Below are 11,941 nucleotides of genomic sequence, written 5' to 3'. Positions count from 1 at the left end.
TCTCTCGCCCTCTCCCTCCTTCACTGTTTCTCTCTCCCTCTCGGTTCTCTCTCTCCCACTATTCCAGCAAAAGGAAGTTCAGTTCGCTAGAACCCCTTCGTTTGAGACACCGAGGACCGCGAAGAGAGTTTGTGGTCGGGGACTTTCGGGACACCCGAAGCCGCTGCATAACAACACATGTATTTGCACTTCAGAAACACCAACTTCTTCAATGTGATGGATGATACAGTATGATCACCTTACGTAGTTAAAAGAAGATCAATCAGATTTTTGAGATCACAAATGAAAATCCAAACTTTGTTTGGTGAAGTAGAGAAGAATTTGTTGTTCTTGACCAGAAGAAATTATCAACAGGGATCAAGAATGTGTATATTTCAGGAATTTAGTCCCCTTCCACAAAACACAAACAATATTCTTTACTTTTTTTTGGGTTTTCTTTGTCTACTTTCAGATATTATTCTTTCTTCTTTCTCACTAAAGATGGGAAATAAAGCTACACATTTTTAATGGCCATCCTCACCTGCACTTTGCAGTCATTTGAATGGAGGATCACCATTAGAACTGACGATCCGCAACCGCTTTTCGCTGCAGGCACCCACTTTGAATGAACCAACAACTCCAAAATTTGATCGCCCGTGAAACTTTTTTTTTTCGTTTTTATTAAATTGATTCTGCAACAAGAAATTACTATTCCTGCTCTTCGAGCCCAGCTACGTAGTGTTTGTTTGATTTTTAAACGTCTTCATGTTTTTTCAACAACCAAGTGTTGTAAAGATTTAAGAAGGGACATAAGCTGCGAGAAAGAAGGCCGCAAATTTGGATCACTGCAAAAATAGAAACAGAGAGATAAGTAAAAATGAAGAATGTAAATAGTCGATTCTCACATAGGACTCCTTTACCCTTTCAACAAAATAATTTGTCATACTAATATACTTGTGTCGTTTTTACTGTGATACTCTTCTACGTACTTCTTGTGACTACGACGGAATTAGAGTCATAAAACACGCCACTATGTTAACGTACCCAAAAGTAAGAAAAATAAAAACTAAAAGGACAACAACTAAGACAATAAAATATTTATGTGAGCAGCCATATTCCTGTTCTAGCCTATTTGAAGTCAATCTCATACCACCATACCTGTGTCGGATACAGACCGATACCCGTACGGATGTTCATGTTACATAGGTCAATTTCTAAATGAAGTACTTAAATATTTAAGTGGAGCCAGGAAGTTGCATTCCGGTTCCACTCAGTTGTGCGGTAAAAGGATTATGGGACATCCCTAAACCCTAATTAAACCAATTTAGATGAAGCTAAAATATACCTATGCCAACAATCACATATTATCTGTGCAACTGCTGGGTGAACCTCTGCCGGTATCTCAAGGCGTCTATTTTGGAACCCTACAGCTCCAACTACTTGCATTGGGTTCATCCCGCTCCATGGCATTCGTAATGTAGCTAACTCCCACAGTATCACGCCGAAGCTATAAACATCACATCTGTAAGCAAGATGAGCCAATATCGATTAGTCCAATTATGAGACTCCCAAATAGATTTTATTTTCTCAGTCAAGAGTCTCTCAAAAGAATACATGGAAGTTTTTCTTAACAAAAAATAGATATGAAGTTTTTGCTCACTTTTCATTGGATTGTTCATTTCTTAGAACTTCTGGTGCCATCCACTCCGGCTACAGATCATTAGCAACATAAAATTACTAAGGTCACAAGTTAAAGTGCATCATCTTATTGACTTTACTCGTACGAGATAAAAACTAGAATCATAATTTAAGGATACCCAGATTTTTATCTGAACGAGTGTTTAAGTTTATGGGGAATTACCGTTCCAGCTGTAGATTTCGAAGACAGAAATGTGTTATGCTTCAAACGAGATAGACCAAAATCACATACCTGCAGAGTCGTGACAAGGGAGTTTTCAGGATTATGGCAATTTTCAAAAGCTTTGTCGGGAGTTCAAAGAAAGAGGAAGAAAAAGGATCACAACTCAAGGTGACACAAATTTTAGCATTCACGCAGAAAATTTCGTGTTTCAAATTCGTCGTTCTCTTTCTTTTACTTCATAATAATATTTTGAATGGCATATTTGCATCCAAACATTCCATATAGGAGGTCATTGAGGAAATCCGAGATAGATACTGACTTATCAATGCGTAGATACACACTGATTACCCATTATGTAAGAACCTAAACTTTCGTATACGTACTCTACGAGTTGTAATACAGAAGAAATCAGCACTATAATGAAGAATAATTGTAGGAAAAACTTCGAGGAGAATCAAACCTTGACGACCCAATTTTTATCCACAAGGAGATTTGGAGACTTGAGATCACGATGCACAATTGTGGGGTGGCTTGTGTGTAAGTAATTCATTCCCTTGGCCTGCGAATGAAAATTATCAGTGCACGTGAAAGAAAGAGTAAACTGGACTAGTAATAACTCAACAGTTTATACCACATCCAAAGCCATCCGCAACCGCCGTTTTTCATCAAGATGAATGTTGGGGCGATGCAATAGTCTATACAAACTTCCCCTGTGAACAAAAGCAGGATTCAGAAATGATACATGGCTTCTTTGGGTTGGTTCTACGTTTCAAGGCAAAACAGTGTCGCCGCCTTATAACTAGTAATTATTAGCTTATAGGTAAATGAGTACTTCTCACATTTTTATGTCCAGACAAACATTTTTGCAATATGTTTTAAATTTTAAAAGAAAAAATAACTTAGGTGGTGAACCTTTTTTCCCGACTCTGGCTCGTCTAGCTCGTCTAGCTCGTCTAACTCAAGATTCTGAATCAAATGGGCGTACAATCAATCTAACCCAGACGAGTGAGACAAAAACAAACCGTCTGAAATTTGAGTGTAGTCATTTCAGATCAAGTCAGATTTCAAAACTCACTTGGAAAAACACAAACACTACCTTAGTAACGCTCCTACGGCCAGTTTTCAGTTTCAGGTTCATGAAGAAGACATATAATGCAAAAAATTATGTTCTAGATCTGTAGCAAAACGTCAGAAGATGTTCAAGATGTGCTTTATCAAGTGCAATGGCTAATATTATTAGGCTGTTTTAAATTTTTGTTTCCACATTTTGGGTGTACCTTAATCTTAGATATCGTAAATATAATGTACAAAAAGTAACTACTCTAATTCATTTGCAGGAATTTGGCATCCAGTACCCACTAAGTTTAAAAATATTAGATTCAGAATCCATCCAAGAACTTAACCTAAAAATCAATGATATACTATGGAAGACCTTGGCCACTCTAATTGATAAACACAACAAACCTCGGAAGGAATTCTGTAAGGATTGAAAGATTAGGAGGGCGCGTTACAGCTCCCATAAAAAGAACAACATTTGGATGCCTCAACCTGAGCATGATCCTTACCTGCACAATGAAACCAGTAAACTGATAAAGCCAGTCATTCATACGTTTTATGTTTTTGACATTATGTAATAGTAACTGCTTACTTCACATCTAAATTGTTCCAATGCGTCACCAGAGAGATCTTGGTCCAAGAACTTCTTCACAGCAACTTCCTGTCATGCATACAGTGGTGCTATTATCCCACTAAAGAAAACCAATAACAGATGCTATAACCTATTCTCAAGAAAATTTAAGATATTATAGATGAATGCAGCAGATGTGTCTTTGAAGCAGGTAATAACTGCTCTTATAACCTATAATTTATTAATAAAATCAGACAAAGAAGCAGAATAGTGTTATACTGGTACTTATGAGGAAAAGAAATTGGACGACGCAAACCATGAAGGTAGTAACGCCACAAAATGCCTTGTGTTTGTTTGGTATAGAAATTAAATGATTGTAAATAAGTGGAAGGAGAAAAAAAAGTAGAATTCTTTTAATTGTTCTTCAGATTCAACTGCTAAATCGTATTTTGCTTTAGGAACTACGGAAGACAAACCTAAAACAATCTCGGGGCAATAGAAAAAAATGTCGACTTGTATCATTAATTTGAAAAGAAAATTAACAAGGTCATTCAACGACTAACAAGCTTCAATGGAGGCTTACGGTTTTTAACCAAACATACGACACAACTCGGATTCTCTCTATTCACATTGAACTCATAATATTCTGATAGACTTGAACAAATATATATTCAATACTTCAATGAAACTACTTAAAGTTAGTACCAGATAAAAAGATAATTCCACTAGGAACATACTAAAACTAGTAAAAATTGATATCTAATCTATACTTCTACGGGTCTTTTAAGAATAAATATATTGAAACTCCAAAATAATAAGTTATGGCCCTTTATAGTTTAACTATGTCCTAACACAACTAAGAGAAGTAGAAACTAAAAAGAATCCCAAATTAATTAGAAAAATTAAGAACAACAAGTAAAATAGATAAAAACAAATAATTTCTTAACATTATTGGACTGCCCCTTCAAATAAAAATTATTGGAGTGCCCTTAAACAAAGTATCCTGGGAGCTTGAGGCACACCACTTGCATGCACTACCACATTAGTGATGCTCAGTGAATTCTAAAAAGTAGAAAATAATGCATACATGTTTACATGTATGTCACATGTAAAAGAATAACGCCTGCTAAGAGGAGTCAAAGTATTAATTTAAATAGACCAAGAGTGTAACTTACAGTGCCATTCCAGTCTGCCCGATAAACCTCTCCATATGAACCTGCACAAATCTCATTGAAGAAACTAAAATTAAATCTACAAATAAAAATTAGTTAGGAACAATCACGCAACTCTTTACGCTACATACTCACATACTCTTCGGTACATGTTTGAGAGTTTTAAATGAAAGTTATGCCTCGAGTGAAAAAGCAGAAAAACAACATTGTCCAAGAAATAAGAAAATTGTTATGATAGATATTACGGCAAATAGAAAATGGAACTTATTTTGGCATTTAATTAAGATAATGGTTCAGGTGAATAAGAGGAGAAAGCATTTTACTCGACCATTTCATGATTGAACTAGCAAAACTAGCTGCGGAGTTAATTCTAAGTTCTAACATGATGCTTACCGAGACCAATTCGTTCACCAATTTGAACATCTTCCCAAGGAATCTCCCACTCTGCTACCTCATCCAGCACTGGACTAATCCTCTCATTATGGCCTCTGGTTGTACTGTGTGAATCGATATTACTTTCCATGAGTTTCAGTATGCCTCCAGCATTACACTTCTGACAATCTTGTGAAGAAAAGGTTTCTCTAATTTCTAAATTCTTAACGATTCTTCCTCCATTTCCATGGCAACACTGTTGACCACCAACGTCGATAGCAATTTCTGGTTGCTTTTGGCATGAGTCAGATGCAACAGAAACAAGGCCTACATCTGTAGAACCCGCACGGTCTGTTCCAGGGAACCCATTACCAACCAATACGAATCCCTCACTAGTAGTGCTCAATGGTAATGAACTATCCTGGCTGATGAAATTCGTGCTACTGGCAAAATGAGATTCCAAGCTTCCAAAACCTGGCTTATCTGTGAAAGAGAAACTCACAATTAGTTTATCAAATTTAAGTTAAACTGAACAAATCTTTATTGCATGGTGTCTCCTTCCTATGATTCGGTTTTGCTTAACTCCTGAACAAAGTTGGCTCAAGGTTTCAACACCTTGAAAAGCACAGGAGAATGCTCAGCAATTGAAGAGATTTTACCTTGATGAGTTTGACCCTTCTCATCCATTGCATTTCCTTCTAAATGGTTGTAAGCAAGCAATCTTTGTTCTTCGTGCTCCTGAGGAGGAGCTATACCAGAAAACAAATCTGGCGGAGGTGACGCACCACTCTCTAACAAAACAGCATGCAGCTTTTGTGCAAATTCTGGATTTTGTGCTGCACTTATGACATACTTGGAAACATCTTTAACTTTCATTTTCTGGGCAGAGGAAGCTTTTCCGCTGGTTCCTGACAAGCTTTCACGTGATTTACGTAAGGTTGGAAGAAGCTTGCCGAAGTCATCTTCAAATTTTTCAGTTCGATTTTTCTCAACAACGTTCGCATCTTTCCCCTTTGGTTGGATGCCAACAACTGATGCCTCGTTGTCTCCAGAACCACCAGTTGTTGGAGCAACTAGAGAACCGACTTCAACCTTGTCAAGAGCAGAGGATAAATCCTTGGGAGTTTGTTCAGTGATTGCAGAGCTCATTACATTTATCCGAGTATCTTCAAGATGACTACTTGGTATTTCAGCAGGAATTAGTGCACCAGGGGCACCCATGAGATCAATTATATATTCACTGCATTGTTCAACAAGGGTTCTTCATTATGACACAATTTTTCTGAAAAATCTGTAATGTTCTCGGCTGTGCTATGCTAGTTAAAATAGTTCAAGAAGTTGATCTAAAATGCAGTACAGAAAATGGCCCATGGCCCGTGCCATTAGAAAATTAAAAACTGAAGGGTTTTGAATAATTGAAAGAGATAATATAAGCTTGCACTATTTCACCGTAAGAGAAAGAAGTGTAACAAAAAGCGTGTTATCTTACATTGAAACTAGGATATGAAGGCATGTCTTGACAACGTAGCTTTACGTACTGGAAACATTCAGTTAAATTCTCAGTTTCTTAACAGTAGTAGAACTCTCACTCTCACATTGTAGTCATGTACATGACTGCCCTCACATCGCTATTGACAAATTATGAAATGTTTATCACATCAATAACACTTAGAGGATGAGGTCATTACCATTCATGACCAGTTTTGATCAAGTTAACAGCTCCCTCATCAGTACCAGTGTAGTAACTCCCTTTCACTAACCTACATGGTAGATTGATACGATCTGCTAGTACCTGGAATATAATTAGAAAAGAGAACATTATATTTATCAGGACAATCACCAGTAAGGATCAGCACCCAGAATAAAAGAACAAATAAAAACGAGAAAGCCCCGGCACCAGCAAGAGAAGGAAAACAGGCTCTTGTGAAAATAATCATTACATTGACCTCAGCAGAGCGTGAATCAGAATTTAGATTTAGCCTGAATCAGGAAATCAACGAGATGTTGTATATTCTTGCAGTCCCAAATAGTGCAATTGTGCATCACCCTCCAATAGATCTTATTTAATACTTACCTGTGAGGAAGTCATAATTTATTGCTATGGACTATTATTCACACAGAGCCAGCTCCACAACTAAAATTCACACCCAGAAAGATGCTGTGATTCTACTAAAAATACCCAGACAAGCAATGGGCCCGCCCAGAGGGTGCTAACAGAATTAACTAACACCAGTCGAAGTGTACGAGATACATATGAAGGGTTCTAAGATGGTTAAACACCGATTAAAGATATTAACTTCAATGATGCATATAAAGCATGAAATTGTGGTCTAAACCAAGAAAATGTCATTGAAGTTGAAAAGAGCCTGCAAGTTAGACTGACATTAGCCTATCTAACAATAACTAAGACTGGCACCGTATATCAGTTTGTCGATTTTCAGGATCTCATTTTCAACTATAACGAAAATCATTAATTTAAATCTACAAATAAATAAGGCAAGACGGCAAGTAAGATACGGAAAGCAAAGGTAGAATGTATATTTATCATAGTTGAATGAATTTAATACTTGGATCCAGAAAAGGAACAAGATAACACCGACCTTAAAAAGTAATGCTCGGTGGCGCGATAGTCCGATATCGATGCAACCAAGAGGAAGGACAATGCTGTTCAAAGTACTTCGTAATTCATAACTCCTGTCCGTCCACCTTCGTATCAATTCATCGGCATCAGCAACTGGACCACCCATGGTGTTGACAACCAGATCAGCGATCTTCTGTACCAACCCACTTGCTATTGGACCACAATCTGAAGTTTGGCACTCCATGGACAAGGAAAGTGCTACTCTCTCTAGCTGTTGTAGACCGGCATCAGTAGAACGATTTACTAAAATCACTCCATAATCAACATTATCTGAAGCAGATATTGCCTGGAGATCCACTAGCAATGGCATTTTTCCCTGCCTACTTGTACTTGACGCTCCATAAACATCATAAAATCCGTCGACAACTTTTTCTTCATAATTTACGACGTCGTAATTCTGCAACAGGAATTGGAAGTAATTAGCTTGCGAGCAGATTTGCCCTCAAATGCACAAAAGACAAAGAGTGCAATATATAAACAAACTTCCAAAGCAAGATGCCTAATCTGCCATTTTCCTTAATGTTTTTCTATTAAAACAGATTTCTTTTGTACATCCTTTCTCACGCATTCATTCAAATTGTGCAAAAAAAAAATTTCAAATCAAGAGGGTAAGACAATAACGCTTGGAGCTAAGTGTTATGTTGTTATTTGCTATCATTTATCACTTAAAATTTGTTTTATGTTGTTCTGTTCTTGGAAACCCATAATGAATGTATGAATGATTACTCAATATACATTTAAGGCACTCATCATTTCCCTACATCTTGTTGGTTGTTGCTTTCATTCTTGATATTTTGCAAATATGAAATTTGCGCTGATGTTTTATAAACTTTCCTCTTGATAAACATGATCCCTGTTTCCTTCCATAAGCGCAATTTCTTCATTGCTGCCTTATCTACCTTCTTATTTAATCATTTTCTCATTTCCATATAAATTGTGGTGCGTTTGAAATATGCCGTTACTCAAACAAAAAAAAAACTTGATATCAATTTGCTCAATTTGTATAAGAAGATAAAGGAAACCACATATAATGGTGAAGTAACTAATCCACGACTAAGAACGTTGTATCCCAAGAACGAACACAACACTGGTAGAAACTAAAATTTCAAGATTCTATCCTGCACTATAACCATTGTCTATTACTAATTAGTAGCTACGGAGATTATCCATAGTATTGTATCCAATCCATTTGAATTAAATTCGTCTCCAGGGCTCCCTTCTTAAATACCCATTCTAGGCACGAAAACTACACAGACAGCAACTATAGTTTCAAGATTTTATCCTGTAGTTGTAATCATTATAGGGAACTAACTAAGGAAATTATTGATAGTACAAAATCCAATCCCATCTCAGTTAAACTCATTTACGTTATTCCCTTATCATACCAGTATCGACCAATTTCTTTGACCCTCGGCCTTCTATGGTGCCCATGAATAACAGTGTACATTTTGAAGCAGGAATCTGATGGAAACTACAAAACAAAATGGTTGAACTCTGATACTCAGACATTTGGGAGTTAAAGTAACAAAATTTCAGTTCATAATATTAACTGGCTAGAAGACAATGAATAATGAACTTGAGCAAGTCCAAATTAGTCCAACAGAAATTTTTTCACTCAAATTTCTAACTAGTTCTTAGATGTGAAGACAATCAATAAAGAACCTAAAGTATCCCCAAATTGAAGAAAAAATGATATTTTGAAATCCAATTGAGAAAGCAAAGGAAGAAGATAATCAATATCCCCAAATTGATTGAACCCTAATTCCAATCAATCTACCTGTATACCCAAAATAAAGGAAGATGAAAAACAAACTTACCCAATATCGAAGAGAAAGAAAATCAACAAGGGATTCATCAACACAGACAGAAGGAGAACATCCAAGACTCATCCGTTTAGCAGCTTTGATCTGAACAGATTCAGGGTCTTCTCTTCCATCTGGATCCGAAACACTAATTGCCAAAGCAAGTTGAACTTGATATTCTTCTTCATAGAAATTGAAATCAACAGAACTATCAGAGGCATCAAGTGCTCTAGTTCTCGGAAACGATGTAGTCGTCGATGATAAAGAAGATGAAGTCGACGACGATGAAGTCGTCGGTGGAATCACCGTAGATGGCAAAGATGTAGATGCCGCCGTACTACTACTATTACTACTGCTGTTGTTGTTGCTGTTGTTGGTGGTGGTATTACGAGAATCTCCGGCTAATCGGTTTGATTGATCGTTAACTTTACCTCCGATATGAAGTTTTCGGAGGAGATGTTTCATTTTAGACATGGATCGAGTCGCATTCGAAGAGTTGTTTTTGTTTCTCTCTCTCTAAAAATCACTTTCTCTCTCTAGATGTACGTTCGCTCGTTCGCTCGCTCGTCCACTCTCTCTGTCTTTCTTTCTCTCTCTATCAAAGTAAGAAGAAGAAGATTCTTTCTTTTCTTTTTCTTTTCTTTCTTTGTTAATGTGCCTGCCCACACCTTCCTCCTCAAGCTACTAAATTTTTCCACTATGGACTCTCTCTCTCTCTCTCAAGTGTTAACCGCTCTAAGAATTTCTTCCCTCCAACCCACAAATGTGTGGTGGTTTAGAGACTTTAGTGAGAGAGAGAAAAAGTAATATAAGAGAATAAATAGATTAAATAAAAAGAGATTGTCAATTTGTGATGAAAGTAAGAATATTGAATAAAAATTATATATATAATTAATTAAATATTCTAAATTAAAATGGGTTTTATACTTTTCTTTTCCTCTTTTGTTTTGGTGTGACCTATCCCAATATTATTGAACATCACGAAGAGAAGTGGATAATCGTTATTTATTAAAAAAATGTTAGGGAACAAGAAAAATTAGGTAGATTCTATGCAGAATTTTTATGTGGACTATCGTGATTCATGTTCTTTATGATTCTAATTCACTAGACAGGAAATCACGATAAACTACATAAGATATTTGTCTAGAATCTACCTAATTTTTCTTCTTCTCTAACAATACTAATTGTTTTATCTCACGAGATTATGTCTTAGATAATAGATTTAAAGAATTACCTCGGTTAATACTTTTAAAGTCCGCTTTATGTTGAGGCAACAACACGATGTTCAATATTGGCAAGTCTTGGTTTGAAATGATTTGGTATGTAAAAGTGGTCATATGATAGAGCCCATAATATTAAGTTGTCATAATGCGATTGTTGTTTATTATTGTCTTTATCAGACTATTGGTTGAGTTAATTCCAAGAGGGACTTCAAACCAGACGAGATCTCTACTTCGAATTAAGATTTGTGCTCGAGCAGTCAAGTTGTCTCCTCCGACCCCATTTTGTTGTGATCTAAAAGAAAAAATCATTAAGAATAGGCCAATGGGTAGGGCAATCTTGTGAACTTTGAACTAAAACATTGGGTATTGACGTATACAAATCAACAAAAAGAAAAAGAGATAACAAATTTTATATATTTTGTTCCGAAATCAAAATATCTAGTAACTACAATACCCATGATCTGATATTTTTATTTATTTATTTTTTTTGTTGAAAGGACCCCATGATCTGATTGATCCAACCTTCAAGGTATGTGCATAATCCCCAACAACACACATGTTTTTCAATATGTCTCTTTCACACACACATATATATAGCTCATAAAAAATGAATGTACCACTTACGGTTAGTTATGACATAATTTACAAACAACTCCAATAAAAGAGTTGAAGAACAAACTGAATTAACTTGTCAAAACTCATGAAAATTTTGGATTATTATCATTTTTGGTTTACAAATTAGAATATGAGCTATAAGTAAATTAGTTTGCCATTATTTACCACTTTAAGTAATATTCAAATTAAGGGGATAGGTCATAGGTACAAATTTTGACAAGAATTTGGAGAGAGAGAGATATAGATAGAGAGAGTGGGTGCAAAGCAAACAAGAAGCTTGTGAGTGAAATGGACTTAACCTGTCATTAGATAGTCTCACTCAAGCATCCAGAAATAGTCAAGCCATCTTTATTTATCCTCAAACTTATCCTTTATTTATTTCTATTATTATATTATTATTATGTGTGGAAGAGTGAAGTTTGTACTAATCTCAGACATTACTTATTTCTTAACCCTTTTCTTATGCCTCTTTTGTTTCAAATTCAGGCAAGTCCCAAGTTTCCATTCTTTTGCCTCTTTTTGTATGCAATATATATATACACCCATTTTCTTTTTAGTAGTAACTTTTTTATAACTTTTCTTGCTATTATCTCCATTTTCGTCGGCTATTCATTAGTGGAGTCGTTGAACACTTCTTCTTAAACTGTAG

General features: G+C 36.0%; 1 protein-coding gene across 1 annotated transcript; it reads right to left on the bottom strand.

Moving 5' to 3' along the window:
• Positions 1-344: 344 nt before the first annotated feature.
• LOC147536966 (putative serine/threonine-protein kinase SIS8) lies at positions 345-10,342 on the bottom strand. Its single transcript, XM_086641921.1, has 14 exons — positions 9,470-10,342; positions 7,612-8,049; positions 6,700-6,803; positions 5,671-6,251; positions 5,033-5,494; positions 4,643-4,683; positions 3,489-3,557; positions 3,305-3,405; positions 2,472-2,550; positions 2,301-2,399; positions 1,841-1,909; positions 1,640-1,689; positions 1,325-1,501; positions 345-824 (listed from the first exon to the last, which is right to left on the bottom strand). The coding sequence occupies exons 1-14, from the start codon at positions 9,926-9,928 to the stop codon at positions 743-745; spliced, it is 2,811 nt and encodes a 936-aa protein (XP_086498047.1). The 5' UTR covers positions 9,929-10,342; the 3' UTR covers positions 345-742.
• Between the last annotated feature and the right edge of the window lie 1,599 nt (positions 10,343-11,941).

This window comes from Eschscholzia californica, unplaced genomic scaffold (assembly GCF_041429995.1).
Source record: "Eschscholzia californica isolate CP2 unplaced genomic scaffold, dmEscCali1.0.p SCAF_5, whole genome shotgun sequence".
Taxonomy (NCBI): Eukaryota; Viridiplantae; Streptophyta; class Magnoliopsida; order Ranunculales; family Papaveraceae; genus Eschscholzia; species Eschscholzia californica.
Note: the sequence above shows the minus strand (reverse complement) of the source record. Positions and strands in the feature narration are given on the sequence as shown.